Source organism: Diaporthe batatas (assembly GCF_019321695.1).
Source record: "Diaporthe batatas strain CRI 302-4 chromosome Unknown Contig00019, whole genome shotgun sequence".
NCBI lineage: Eukaryota > Fungi > Ascomycota > Sordariomycetes > Diaporthales > Diaporthaceae > Diaporthe > Diaporthe batatas.
In genome coordinates, this window is record NW_025408566.1 from 137,259 (window position 1) to 152,088 (window position 14,830).

Consider the following 14,830-nt stretch of genomic DNA (forward strand, 5'->3'; position numbering starts at 1 on the left):
GCGTAATGAGGACTTTCATGCGGATGACCTGTTATGTAAGCGGGCTGTGGATGGATCGTGGAAGGGCGGGTGACTCGGTATGTATGTACCCGGTACTTTGGTGACGCTGACAAGACTGACTGGCACATTGGGTGGGTTTCATCGGCCCACGCCAACGCAGTGGGTCGGTTACCGCTTGCTAGTGCAATATCGCCCCTGATCCTCTCTGATCCTGCCCCGGCCCGACACGGCAACGACGACGCGCTTCCATTGATCACCGTCACTCTGCCTGGGACCTAACTTTTTTTTCTCTTCCAGGGTTGTTGTTTCCTCAATCGCCAGCAACATCTCCTTATCGCACCCGGCCACTTACTGCGTCAGGGACCCTCGGTACGTTGCGCGCGACATCGCCGGTCTCTTCTACGTCGCGACCAGCAGCTTAGACGAGGCACCATCACCCATGGATCTGCACGAGATCCAGGCACAGGTGGCCGTGCTGCTGCGCGAGGCTTCGCAGACCTTCCAGAAGGTGCCCGGGTCTGCCGTCCTCATCCGTTACGTCCAGGCCAGCTACCAAAATGACCCAATCCGCTCCATCTTCGAGCTGTTCCTGCTCATCTTCTTCATCCGCTACCTCTTGAGCCCGTCCTACGCGACCAACGACTCCAACTACGTCAAGCTCAGCGAGGACGAGATCGAGGAGCTCGTCGAAGAATGGCAGCCCGAGCCTCTGGTTGGCAAGCAGAACGCCGCCGAGGAGATGGAGATGGAGAGGCTTCCTGTGATAGTTGGGTTTGTTCTCCCTCCGTGTTGGCCACGGCCATAGACAAGGGCAAAACTAATGAGAGGGTGTCACCCGCAGGGCAACTGGTCCCAAGGTCAAGCTAGCAAATGGCAGAACCGTCACGAACCTGGCCTCATACAATGTGTACAACTTCAACGCCAACGAGCAGATCAAGGAGAAGGCCATAAACACCCTGCGCACTTACGGCGTCGGCCCCTGCGGACCTCCGCAGTTTTACGGAACACAGGACGTCCACATGAAGACCGAATCCGACGTTGCTGCCTACCTGGGGACCGAGGCATGCATCCTGTATGCTCAAGGCTTCTCCACCAGCTCCAGTGTTATCCCGGCCTTCTGCAAAAGGGGCGACGTCATTGTTACCGATCGCGCCACCAACTACCCCGTCCGCAAGGGCATTGAGCTGTCGAGGTGTACAATCAAGTGGTATAACCCAGGCGATTGGGACGATCTGGAAAACGTCATGAGACAAGTTGCCCAGGACCAGAAGAAACAAAAGAAGCTGACGAGGCGCTTCCTCGTGGCCGAGGGCCTCTCCGAGACCACGGGCGCCTCGATTGACTTGCCACGCATGGTAGGGACAGCGACTCCTGCAGAGATCCCCCTTGCCTGAAAGCTGACGATCCCATCGCACAGATCGAACTCAAGGAGAAGTACAAGTTCCGCATGATTCTAGATGAGACCTGGTCCTTTGGTGTCCTCGGTCGAACAGGCCGTGGTGTCACCGAGGCGCAAAACGTCGACCCTGCCCAGGTCGACATGATCATCGGCTCGCTGGCTGGCCCCTTGTGCGCTGGCGGGGGCTTCTGTGCTGGCGATAAGAACGTCGTGGCCCACCAGAGGATTGCCTCGATGGCGTACACCTTCTCGGCGGCTTTACCCGCCATGCTCGCCGTGACGGCGAGCGAGACCCTCAACATGCTGCAGTCTAGCCCCGAAATCCTTGCCTCCTCGCGAGAGAACATACGCGCGGTGCGCGCCCAGCTGGACCCACGGAGCGACTGGGTCATGTGCACCAGTGCGCAGGAAAACCCGATTCTGATGCTAGTCATCAAGCCGAATGTGGTTCAGTCGAGAAGATTGTCCTTTGAGGATCAGGACCGAGTATTGCAGGAATGCGTTGATGAGGTGAGCTTTGTTCCCCAAGGGTCCTCCCTCCCTCTTGTGCCTTGGCTAAACATTGAACGACCCAGGCCCTTGCAAACGGTGTCATGATAACCAGGCTCAAGACTGCCCTGATCAACAAGAGCGTTGGCGGCGGTCATACACAACCTGCCTTGAAAGTGTGTGTTACGAATGGCCTTTCCAAGAAGGAGATTGAGAAGGCAGCAATAACCATCCGGCATGCGATCACCAAAGTCATGACAAGGAAGACGAGTAGCAAGCTGACGTTGCCTGGGTCATGACCACTGGATATGCGAATGTTTTAACTGCCATCATTCGTCCCCATTGCGCCCTGCATCTTGATACGTTGCGGCTCAAGAAGTACAGCATTCACGGTATTCAAAAGATCACAGCAAAGTAATGGTTGCGGTTTTGGCTGACTTGCCTTCGATTCACCCAAGAATGGCGCTGCGGTCAACAATACTTGAGGAACTAGACTTATTTAATGATGGAGGATAATACATCTTCGGGTGCCAAGCGCCCTTGCTCAATCATCCAATCTGCCTCTGCCTGTGTTGTCTTACCCCGTATCCCGTGCGTCAATTGGTTCCTCGGGCAAGACACAAAGTGAGATTGGAATAACACACCCCCATCTCTTCCCGTTCCATTGCGACCGCCCAGCTGCCTTGGCAGCCACCGCCGCAGTGTGATCTGCGAGGCCAAAGCTGGCCAGGAATGGGGCGTCCGCGCAACCCGCAGGATGATAACAAGGACGGATACAACCACAGGTTATTGAAGGCGAGATGATGGTGCTGAACGAAGGGCTGTCCACCTGGGCAGTCATGCTGTCACGGACAAGGCACAGAATCCGCTCGAGGAGGTGCGATGGAGCCAAGAGCCTTGGTCGTTCCTGTGTTCTGTGGACAGGTTGTGGATGCCCAGAGTGAGGCACGACCCTCTTGTCATCTCCTGGAATGCATAACATCAGCAGCCGCAGGCAGGCGCCCGTGGACCGATCATAATTCTGTTCCCAACGGACATTTTTGACCAACTGGCCATTCCCATCCTGCCACCCCTGAAGCTGCTCAACGACACTCTCTCGTGTCTCGTCGACTCAGTCAGTCATACACTCGTTCAAACCCGACACCCTCGTAGCCTCCCTTGACACAGCCAAACTGGTCCAAAATGCGACCCATCACCACAGCTGTGGCTGGCCTTGGTGTGCTCTCCCTGGCAGCCGCGGAGCATAACCATCACCACCACCACCGCCGCCTGGGTCACGACCATGCCCAGGCCAACAATCTCGCTGCCAGGTCGCTCAATCTAGCGGGCAAGACGGTCACGATCACGGACAGCTCGCGCACCCAGGCGACCTCACTGCCGGAGATCGTTGTCTTTGTCGACAAGAACGGCACGCCTGTGACGACGGCGGAGGCTATAGTCGTCCTCGTCCCACCTACTAGCAGTGCGTCGGCGGTGGGCAAGGCAGCCCATTCGCCTCCTGGTACCCGAACTGTGACTGGAGTACCAGCAGGCCCCACGGGTGGCTCGCCGCCGCAAGGTCCCGGTTCGCCCGTCAATAATGCCACGGGCGATGGCCTTTTCGGGGTGGCGTACGCCCCTTACAACGCAGATGGCGGTTGCAAGTCGGCCACCCAGATCATGCAGGACTTTGGTGTCATCGCCAAGACGTACGGATTCGTGCGTGTGTACGGTATCGACTGCAACCAGATCCCCAACGTCTACGCCGCCGCCAAGACCAACAACCTCAAGGTGTTCTTCGGCATCTTCAGCCTCGACGACCTGGGCGACCAGATCGCCACGCTTGTGCAGGGCATCCAGAAGGACTGGTCGATCGTCGACACGGTCAGCATCGGCAACGAGCTGGTCAACAACGGGCAGGCGTCCCCCCAGCAGATCCTGGACGCGCTCAAGAGCGGCAGGGCCCTGCTGAAGCAGTCGGGCTGGACGGGCCCGGTGGTGACGGTGGACACATTCGTGGCCGTGCTGGCGCACCCAGAGCTGTGCAAGGCGAGCGACTACTGCGCGTGCAACATCCACCCGTTCTTCGACCCCAACACGGCGCCGGGGCAGGCCGGGGTGTTCGTGGCCAACCAGGTGCAGAACATCCGCAACAAGCTGGGTGACCCGTCTGCGCGCGTGCGCGTGACCGAGTCGGGCTGGCCATGGCAGGGCTCGGCCAACGGACAGGCGGTGCCGGGGGTCGAGCAGCAGGCGGCGGCTATCAGCAGCATCCGGGCGGCGTTCGCCAGCAACCCGCAGGACATGGTCCTCTTCTCGGCGTTCAACGACCTGTGGAAGAAGGCGGACCCGCCAACGTTCTACGCGGAGCAGTACTGGGGAATAGGAACTGCCAATGCTCCTTCTGCGTGAGGCGGGCCGAAGGCCGGTGACGGGAGGTCAATTTGTCTCATTTTGCCCAACACTTTATGACAAATGTACGGTGGCCCCACGACTTTGCTTTTTTTTCTTTGCGGTGTTGGGCTGGTAACAGCTTCTTGGACGTTCCCCCTTTTGGAGGCTGTGCCATCGACATTGACGGTCCATGTAAGGTTAGCTGGGCGAGAGAAGGTTCATGTGTTTCGATTCGTTCTTGGTCTTCTATTTCCTCATGTCCTTTATGGGTTTCTCTGTTTCTGGCATGCATGTGCCTGAGTGTGGGTGGGGCTTGCCCTTTACTCGCCTGGTATCTGGAAGACTCTGGCAATTCGAGACAATGTTGTGACGTTCTGATCCTGGGCGTGGTGTCTTGCTCTGCTCAGGCCCCCGGGTAAGCCACAGTTGCTTTTTGGAAGTTGTGGTGGTGATAGTGTATGTGACAAAATTGGGCCCGTAGCCGCACCGTCGAAGCATCTGTCAAGCATTGGCCAAGACGGTCCCGCAGGGCTGGGCTAGGAAGGGCTGCAGTACTAAGGGCCTTTCCCAAACAGGATGCAAGATGCGGATGTGGCCCGACGACCTGCCTTGTTTGTATCTTCCTACCTACTACCCAGTCAAGTACATTACTATATGTCCTTGAGTAGGTATGTTTCTGAGGCGCACAAACCAGGCCCAAGTACCAGCCATACCACGTCTTCCACCAACGGCGCCAGATAAGCATCCGTTCCTAGCGGCCTCCCGGCAACCACGGGCTTGGCTGCAAACCTCGGCCCTGCTGCTTTGTATCATCCTCTCCTCCATTCAAGCCTATCTGTTTCCAGAACGGAACGCGTCTCTCAACGGTCGATCACGTCACCGCGCTGTCGTCCGGTCTTTCGGATGCAAGGATGAATGGATCGATGGATTCTCCTTATCTCCAGCCCCCGGCCCCCTCCCCCAGAGGAGGGACATGGCGGAATCGCGGGCACGTGGGAGGCACGCTGGTGTTGCAGTCACCACCCGCCTCATTGGCCACGCGTAGTGCCACTGCACATGTAACGTCAATCACGATGGCCAAAAGGATCAGACAAGCCCTGCCGCCGTGCCACGATCATGAGCACGGTGGCACTCAGGACCGGGCGGTGAGAGTTGCATCCCACAGCCAGACAGCCTGCATGCCACCATGACATACCACAGTACTTTCTCTACTCCGTACGCGCTCTCCTTCTTCTTGGTCTTTGCAATCGGCCTTGATGTGCATCGACATGGCCCACCCTTGTTTCAATCATGTCTGCCCCGGTCGTCGCTGTGGCACGACTTGACGATACGTTGCCATGGCCGTGCAAGCCGTGGTCGCTGATAACAAAGACAGAGGCCATAGAATCTAGCTTTACTAACCGCTGTTAGACTCAAGGCTCAATTTGCCCCGTTTCTCGGGGGCGAACCTCTCACTTTCCCCCTTCCCAAAGATGCGAAACCAGAGCATGCGGTACCATTCAGCCGGTGCGATACGGGCTGTAGGCTTGCATCTGCCTCGGAATTTCTGGACATGAGGGTCCACCTATCCCTGAAAGAGGAAGCTACCGAATCTTCTTGGGTTCTGGAATCATGTAGCGGGAGATAACGAGCACGTCGTATCACCCCGTCTACCCCAGGCACACACCCACTCCCAGATTGATGGATCGACCCCGCCTTCTCTGCATCAAATACGACGGAAATCCTGTGCCCTTTCCGACTGGTGGCGACATGGCGATACTGATCTTGGGTGAGGAGCTATCCATGGGCACTGCGCTGTTGCTTTGAACCGGCACCTCGGCCACCAGGTATAAAGCCTACTGAGCCCACTCCTACTTGTCCCAAGTCGCGTGTCTCACTGAAGGTCATTCCAAGGCTGGCAGGTTTCTTGCACAGGAGATTCTCCATTGTTCCCACTTGAATCACCTCCCATCATCATGGCTGTCATTCCTGATGGCGGGCCAGACGGCCCTACACTCTCGGAGATCACACAGCCGAGTGAGCCTACGAGGGACAAGACCACTCAACATACCCAACCGTACGATGAGAAGAACCAGGACATCGAAGTCGTGTCTGCGGGTCCGGATTCTGACTACGATGATGCTGCCAAAATTTATGTGCCGGAGGACAATGAAGAGTTCATTGACCCTCGTCTGAAGGACTGTACGTACGATGCTTGTGCTTCCCCGAGCACACCCACACGCCTACAAATCATGTTTGAAGAGATGTAATGTTACGAAGGCTAATCACAACATGCTGGCTCGTACCAGATCCGAATCCCCTGGTCGCGAAGACGGTTGACCTGCACAATGACTTCGAGTGAGTAGGCTCGTAGCAGCACTTTCAGCGAGACACAGCCTGACATGTCCGCAGCGAGCCCATTCTCACGTTTCGCTTCTGGTTTCTTTCCACGTTCTGGGTGGTCGTTGGTTGCGCAATTTCGGCCATGTACTACTTCAAACCATACTACCAAACCCTCAGCTCCTACGCGGTCCAGTTGCTTTCATGGGGCATGGGAGACGCAAGTAAGTGGGCGCCTGGCCGAGTCTGTCCAGTCAACAGTGACTCTATGGTTGCTGTTTGTTTGGACAAGATGTAACAGCCGTCAGAGCTGAGGAAGCACCGGTCTGCTTCCACACGGGCAGGAAAAGACCACTAACAACCACACAGTGGCCAAGTATCTCCCCAAGAGGACATTTTCCATCTTTGGAAAATCTTTCAGCCTGAATCCAGGCCCATGGAACGCAAAGGAACACGCCTTGATCGTCGTCGCATACTGGGGTTCTTGTTACGCTGCCTATGGTGAGTTACCACATGCCTCCCGGGGGGCATGTCCACAAGAAAAAGTCAACTAGGGTCCCCAATCTCCTGCCACCCAACCTGCTACCTCGTAACTTGATGACTCGTCAAACTAACTCTCGGTCAGGTCTTGGGCCACTATCCGCGTTGGAACTGTACTACGGCCGTAAAATCAACGCTGGCTGGGGCATCTGTTTCTTGTTGACTTCCCAGATGATCGGGTACGCCTTCACAGGCATATACCGTGATATCCTCGTTCGCCCGCCCAAGATCTACTATCCCGGAGGTAAATAGGTTTCATTTGCATTCGTTTGTCCCATCCCCTGCTTTTCAATCTTGCCGCTGACCCGTCGAAGTCCTCCCGAATGTGGCATTATTCAACGCCATGCACAAAAACCCCTCCGTCACCAAAAAGTCCCTGAAATTCTTCGCCATTGTCGCCTGCGCTACTTTTTGCTATCAGTGGATTCCTGGCTTCATTTTCCCCCTCCTCTCGTCCCTTCCTCTGCTGTGCTACTTTGGGCATGGGCAATGGAAGGCCTATTTGATGGGTTCGGGATACTGTAAGTATAATCTCGCAGCAGACCCAAGTGCATGCAATCCAAGCGAGTCCTCGGGTATCGCCTTTGATACCGCCCTTTTCAATTTGGGATAGGAAAGCTGACACACAGAAGATGGCTTCGGAATGCTCGACTTCACACTAGATTGGAACTATGCCAGCTTCCTCTCTCCCCTTTACACACCGCTATGGGCAAACGCGCACCAGATCGCTGGTGCCATCTTTTGCTGCTGGATGCTGTACCCCATCATGTACTTCACTAACACAATCAACTCGCAAAACTATCCGCCAATGTCTTCTGGCACTTTCGACCTCACTGGGCAGACTTACAACATCAGTCGCATTCTCACGCCCGAATACACCCTCAACCAGACGGCAATGGACGCCTACTCCCCTCCCCGATGGTCCACATCATACGCAATGTATTTCTTCTTCGGGTTCGCCGCATCCACAGCCGCCTTGGCCTACTCGATACTGTGGTACGGCAAAGACTCGTACAAGGCTTTCCGCGATGCGCTCAAGAACGTCCGAGATGACTACAACGACCCGTACCTGAAGCTCATGAGCCGTACAGAGCGTGTACCGCACTGGTGGTACATTGCGCTCCTAATTCCCTGCCTGGCCTTGTCCTTGGGTTGCATCTATGGCGCGGAGATGGGGCTGCCCTGGTGGGGCTTCATTGTCATCACGCTCGTCTCGGTCATTTGCACTTTTCCGAACGGGATCCTATGGGGTGTGGCCAATGTCCAGGTCGGGATGGCATTTCTATCAGAGCTCATGGCTGGAGCCATGTTCCCAGGGAACCCGACGGCGGTTCTCACTTGCATGACGTACGGCCGGCAGATCCTGGAACAGAACCTCAATCTAACCTCGGACTACAAGTTTGGGTTCTACATGAAGATCCCGGAGAAAGAGATGTTCTGGGGCCAAGTCTACGGCACTTTGCTAGGACCCTTCATCAACTATGGCATCATGCGCCTAGTGATAGACCACAGTAAGTCGTCTTCAACCTCCGCAGCCGTTGGGGCGGTTGAGAAAGAAATGGTTCTCTAACAATGGCCCAGTCGGTAAGGAGACCCTGATCGGGAAGATGGACTCGAATGCCTGGCTCGCCCTGAAGACGAAGAGCTACTATTCACTCTCGGTGCTATGGGGTATCTTGGGCCCCAAGGTTCTCTTCGACAAGGGCTCCCCTTACAGCTGGATCTACTACTCGTTCCTCATCGGCCCTGCCCTGGTGGCCATCACTTTCGTCGTCCACAGGTACAAACCGGATTGGAGCATCGAGACACGATGCAATATGACAATGCTGCTTTACGGCGGTACCATCTTCCCCGTCTACGAGACGACGAATCTCATGACATCCGCCCTGCTTTCTCTGGTTTTCATGGGTTATATCCTCCGAGTACACCCCGTGTGGTTCCGCAAGTACAACTACCTGCTGGGGACTGGTCTAGACTGCGGTACCCAGGTCTGTGCCACCATCATCATGTTCGCCATCAACTTGCCTGGAGTGACAATGCCAGCCTGGTGGGGCAATAACGTGAGTTCCCAAATGGATCCAGAAAGTTGTGTGGCCCTTTGCTGACTAGGTGATCTGTTGGCACAGCCTGATTATACTGATCTTTGCTACCCACCATCAAGTCTACCTCCCAATGCATTGAACTGATTGGAGCCCCCGGGGGGGTTCCAGGCGATCATATGAGTGAGGCAAACCTTCAACTTGAGGCTGGGTCAAGTTGGACAACATGGCTGGAATTTCAGGGAATTTTCTGTCTCGCAACCTCGCAGACGGTGTTGTACACGAATACCAAAGCAACTTATCCAATTTGAAGTCAATAGATACATTTACTCCGTCCTGGATTCTCAGCCGTTCCAGTCCGTCGGCGTAGCTTGCCCGATTCGCATGCTGACATGTACATGGTCAACACTTCACTTGCTGATGTGTTTTTCGCTGAGACATGGTTCACTGCGTATGCATCTGAACGCTGTCGACTGATTTAATCTAGAGGAACCATGACATGCAGCAGTCTGTTCCTGTAATTGGATGATACGCCGTATCTAGGTTTCATAGACTAGCCAGTCTGACGTAGGAAAATATTACAGGGAATGTGTCATCATGAAGTTGTCCAAATGTCGACCCCGCTTCCTAATAAATCCCCGTCTCGGTAGTTATCCTGCTCAATTCACATCTTGTGCTTGTTTTGTGCGAGACACGACACACCTGGAAAGGCACTGAAATGCCCAATATGGCAACCGAGAGCGTTCAACGATTCGACCCTAACAGGGAGTTCCCCATCATCACTCACGGGTTGCCTTACCCGGAAGCCTGCGCAAAGCACTTGGCCACGACACTCAACAAAGTGAAGCCGTTCCTGGTGATATCTGAGTCGCTCAGCAAAGCCACAGATGTAGTCAAGAGGCTTAGAACGGCTCTTGACAGTGACAATGTCAAGGTGGTAGGGACTCATATCGGTATGCGGCCGCACACGTACTACTCCGAAGTCCTACAGGTCACGCATGAGGTCAAGGAATCGGGTGCAGACGCGATAATCACCGTAGGGGGTGGCAGTCTCATTGATGGAGCCAAGGCTGTGTCTCTTGTAAGTCTCCCGTCACTGCACTAAGCTGTGATCTCACTGTTCCCCAGGCTTTAGCCAACGACGTCAGCGACGTTGAGACGATGGATCTCCTCTTCCGGACCAGCCTTGCACTCAGGTTCAACAAGCCAGTGCCTGAGGGGGCTCCAAAGACCGTCCACAATTCAGTGATTCCTGTAATGTCCGTCACCACGACGCTCAGCGCCGGCGAATTCAACCCGCCGGGTGGCGCAACCAACGATGCCACCCATCACAAGCAGCTTTTTCAGAATCCTGGGAAGGTCGGGATATCTGTCATTATTATGTAAGTGTACTGAGAGGCAAGTCTTCTGGCCGTGCATGAGTCCGAGGAGCCAGTCACTGATATCGCGCTTAGGGATCCTGCACTCACGCAGACAACTCCACAGAGAGTGTGGCTTTCCACTGGCCTTAGGGCTGTAGATCACTGTGTGGAGACAATCTGCAGCTCAAACCCCAAGCCGGAGGGGACCAAGCACTCGCTCCACGGCCTCAAGCTGCTCATACCGGGCCTGCTGAGGACGAAGCAGGAGCCAGGCGACCTCGAGGCCCGGTTGCGGTGTCAACTGGGTGCAGCAGAGAGCATGCGGGCAGCGAACCTCTATGATGTCAAAGTCGGTACGTTCAAACTGACTTCACATAGGACCTTTGTTGCCTGTCCCTAGGAGCAGGCTGGCTGAATCATTACAGGCGGATCACACGGCATCGGACACCAACTTGGACCCGTGGGGGTCCCGCATGCCGAAACGACTTGCATATGCCTTCCGGCTGTGCAGAAGTTCAACGCAAAGGTCAATGCGCAGCAACAGGCGCTCGTGGTCGACGCGTTCTGGGATGACCCGGAGACTGCGGCGGCGCTCACAAAGCACTCGCTTGTGAAGGGGCGGGCAGACCTGGGCGACGCCTTGGACGCGGTGATCCGCGAGCTGGGCTTCCCGAGGACACTTGCAGAGTACGGGGTAGGGAGGGACAAGCTCGACGCCATCGCGGAGAGCAGCCTCAAGGATGTCTGCTCCCAGTTCAATGTGATCCCTCTTGAGAGAAAGGAGCAGGTCTTGGAAATCTTGGAGATGTGCCTGGGTGTTGAGTGAAGTGTTGCTCGATCCGGTTATCCTCTGCTCCAAGATTGGAGCACCGGGATGGAATCTGCAAATGCAAAACCCTCCTTCAGTCAAGAAGTTGCTTGGAGGCTGGACCGGCATGAGAGCGTCACAGAATCCTTCTGAGAGCACATATAATGGTATCGGCAGCGCCCGCGCTGGTGCTGACCCGACTTACTGGCCCCTTCGCTTCTAAATGTGTTGTACGGGAAACTTTCCTTCCCATTCTCTCAGTGTTTTTAGAAATCGCCGTCGGCTTTCGGCACAGTCCCTATGCCTGAACGGCCCCTCCCGCCACTCTTGCCATCGGGGAGGGACGGCAGCCTGGGGGAGGTCGTGAAAACCATCGTCGCTAACACGCTGACCGCGGGGGCGGGAAAAGCTGACTTTTCAGATGTGAAGTATCACTTCCCCTCTCTCCTCTCCTCTGATGGCCCGCGAGCCACATTATATTTTGTGCTAATATCGTTTAATTCTACTGGATCTGTGGAGACTGGTGCCGCTACGGTATAGTGCTCCCCTGTCCAACTTGGGTCCCGGGGGACACCCGTTGCCTGTCAAGTCTCCCAGGTACGACATACGGATCTTCATCATCCGGCACGCCTGTATAGTTACGCGAGATGGCTCCTCTGCATGCTGTGCAACGTGGCACCCGAAACAAGACCCAAGTGTGCTGATGTATTGCAACGCTGGGCTGTGGTGGCGACTGTCTACACCAGTTCGCGGCTGGCAAAGTCCTTTGCATGTAGCCCAGACAACTCGTCAGGTTAAATGTCCTCGGCCGTCCAAGAAATATTGCACATGCGCCACGCCCGTATGATGGTGGTAGGGCTGAAACAGGACATCAAAGCAGGCTGTGGAAATGCGTGCTTTCCGTGTCGAATCAATCCTACTGGCCGCCCTCTTGATATTCCCACGGTCATTTGGGCCGCAAATAAATCTCACCAGCATAAGGAGTGGCCATTTCACGTTTCAGCATCGACGCGCAGCAAGAGTGGTGTGGTCGCACGGTTTTATCGGGTCCGAATACCTGTCTGCAGAGCCTGACCTCGCGAGACAAAAGTTATCAAGGATCAGCTAAAATTCTTTGTGAAGGCGCATGGGCTTATTCTTAGTGCCGCAAACAACCTTGGAAGACAACTCACACAAAAGGGACCCACACCAGGCTGTAAGTAATGAGATGCCGGCCAGCTCCGGTAGAGGATTTTACCATCAATGATTGTTTCTTTCAATGCTTCTGCCTTTCCTATCGAGTTCGCAGTTGAGAGACGGGCATTAGGCGCCACTCAGGGGCTGAACCTGGTTACGGCAGTAGGCAGTAGGCAGGCATGCCGAGCAAGTTGTGTGCCATTCCACAACGGTTGTTCAATCTTGTCACACGAGTTCAACCTCAACTGCCCAATACTCCATCGGCTTCCGCCGCTGTAGCAAGATAGCTCTTGTATAAACCAGCAACCTTGGGCAGGTTAGTGGATGAGAGGATATGACAATGCAGTACCACAGAGACTAAGACAAAAATGGATATGGAATTGAAATGCGAGATATAGATGTGTGGAAGCACGACAGGGGGATAGATACAGGGGTTGGCATGACGCGCAACATGACAACACAATTAATTCCTTGTCCTCGAGTAGCCTGTGCCACCATATCATAAGCTTTTATACCCGAAGATACTATGTCCCATGTTGCTTATCTGTACCTAGGTAGTTTCCTGGGGACGAGAATTGCCCCGGTCGCTGCCAGACTGGGCTGGAGGATGGGCTTGGCTTTCAACATTTGCCTGGTCCCAGAGACGCTCTATTAGGCTACTGCTGCTGTCGGCAACGTACATTCTTAACCGTTCGTCTTGAAGCCGCAGCAGCTCTTCCGACGTCAAGTGTGGTCGGCTATTGGAGCTGGGATGACATTAGCATAGATTGACTCACAGCCTCGAAACAACATACTTATTACACGTGCTGAAGTTGACGTCGAGCGATGATGAACGAGAATTCGACATGGCCGTCTAAATGCTGGCTCAGTAACATGGAATCGTCTTGTACAATGACTTGATTGATTCTTCACACGAGTGAATGCCCAAGGCTTCTTTTGAATGCGCAGGTAGAAGCGTCTTTTATAGAGGAAGGCACAGCTCAATTATCCATCTGGGTGGGCATCAAGGCTTTCGTGATGGCGTTCGGAATGGCACACTGAGTATCTGCCCTACGACCATTACCTGCATGATCCGGGCGCGTACATGGTACATCCAGAATATCGGCTTCATGAAAAGGCTCTACGAAATCATAAGAAATCGCATACAGCGCTTCCAAGCAAGCACAATATCACTAGACTGAGAACTGATGCCCGAGGCTTTGGCCTCAGCGCAGGAGCGTCTGCCGGTGGTACATTGTGTGGTCCGATCCGCAGCAGGGCGAAAGTAATGTGAGAAGAGCCCAAATAAAGCACAAGCCGTGCTATACGACGAAAGAAGCGAGGTTGCCCGCTTTCTACTTGGAGGGGGGGGGGGCGCGCCGGAGCTCACCGATGAGATGGCCTGGGCACGAGGAGCTGCAGGGGAGATAAGATCGCCGGTCGCCCAACATGCGGCCGGCGCTTCGTGGGGAGCGCTGACCGGTGCCACAATCTAAGCTGCAGTGAGCGCCTCATTTCAAAGCTCAGCTTCTTCTGCCTGTATGTGTCGGCAGGTGTACAATGCCACTTCCGTTACAGCCCTCTAGGAAAACCTGCAGGCCTCTCCCTCCACTTACCGCCCTAAACATTTAAAACAGACGGGTAATATTCGTCAATCTACACATACACAGGCAGCAAGGTGATCAAGCATTGTTTAGGTGTCCGCTACGCGGCTCTGCTTGACCACAAGCTTGAACAGGAGGCACGACATCAGGAGACAACACCTCGGTCCAAGCACCCAGGTAAGTGCTTAAGTACCTAAGTACTCAAGTACTTGGTAGCCAATGGACTAACACGGTTTCCGCCCTCGCCCCACTTTAGCCTGAGACCCATCAGGTGTCGGGTGCTGGCACGCACCACACAAAGGTGCCTGTGAACTCAAGTGCTCTACGCCCACTATGTTGGCAGCTGGCGAGCATCTCTACCTAAATACCTAGGTAGGTAACAAATCTTCAAAACAGACTATGTGATCTCGATATCTGTGGCGGTATGGCGGTAAAGATTTACAAAGCTGCCCGTTCTTGGCCAAGAATGGGCACCACGTCGGCTTTGTTCACAGCCCAATGTGGCTTCCCGCTCTTTGTTGTGTTCAAGAGCATCGCCACAAGGCGATTGTCCTAATATTACATTGTTGAAGAGATAAATTTACATGGTTATGTATATAGCCAGCCATAATTGTCCATCGGCTCCGACTCCGACCATTGTCATACACGAGCCCAACGCATAGCGGATCCAGCTCTCCAACTACCTACCTCACCACCCTCAACGCTTGCTAGACGAGCGTCAAGGCCATAGTACTCCCAACGCC

At 54.7% G+C, this 14,830-nt stretch overlaps 4 protein-coding genes across 4 annotated transcripts; all 4 read left to right on the forward strand.

The window, feature by feature from the left end:
- Positions 1 to 439: 439 nt before the first annotated feature.
- KVR01_012489 (uncharacterized protein) lies at positions 440 to 2,187 on the forward strand (the record flags this gene model as incomplete). Its single annotated transcript, XM_044791054.1, has 4 exons — positions 440 to 771; positions 842 to 1,355; positions 1,418 to 1,909; positions 1,975 to 2,187. The coding sequence occupies 4 exons, from the start codon at positions 440 to 442 to the stop codon at positions 2,185 to 2,187; spliced, it is 1,551 nt and encodes a 516-aa protein (XP_044638677.1).
- Positions 2,188 to 3,070: 883 nt separating this feature from the next.
- KVR01_012477 (uncharacterized protein) lies at positions 3,071 to 4,279 on the forward strand (the record flags this gene model as incomplete). The annotated part of the gene is made up of 1 exon (XM_044782267.1): positions 3,071 to 4,279. One exon carries the CDS (start codon positions 3,071 to 3,073, stop codon positions 4,277 to 4,279), a length of 1,209 nt encoding a protein of 402 aa, XP_044638665.1.
- A 579-nt stretch (positions 4,280 to 4,858) lies between these two features.
- On the forward strand, positions 4,859 to 9,500 carry KVR01_012488 (uncharacterized protein). Its single transcript, XM_044782143.1, has 10 exons — positions 4,859 to 5,476; positions 5,672 to 6,442; positions 6,550 to 6,598; positions 6,653 to 6,804; positions 6,950 to 7,081; positions 7,206 to 7,364; positions 7,435 to 7,641; positions 7,753 to 8,631; positions 8,702 to 9,180; positions 9,247 to 9,500. Exons 2-10 carry the CDS (start codon positions 6,217 to 6,219, stop codon positions 9,304 to 9,306), a joined length of 2,343 nt encoding a protein of 780 aa, XP_044638676.1. The 5' UTR covers positions 4,859 to 5,476; positions 5,672 to 6,216; the 3' UTR covers positions 9,307 to 9,500.
- A 386-nt stretch (positions 9,501 to 9,886) lies between these two features.
- KVR01_012339 (uncharacterized protein) lies at positions 9,887 to 11,346 on the forward strand (the record flags this gene model as incomplete). The annotated part of the gene is made up of 4 exons (XM_044783514.1): positions 9,887 to 10,240; positions 10,288 to 10,541; positions 10,704 to 10,873; positions 10,946 to 11,346. The coding sequence occupies 4 exons, from the start codon at positions 9,887 to 9,889 to the stop codon at positions 11,344 to 11,346; spliced, it is 1,179 nt and encodes a 392-aa protein (XP_044638527.1).
- Positions 11,347 to 14,830: the final 3,484 nt, after the last annotated feature.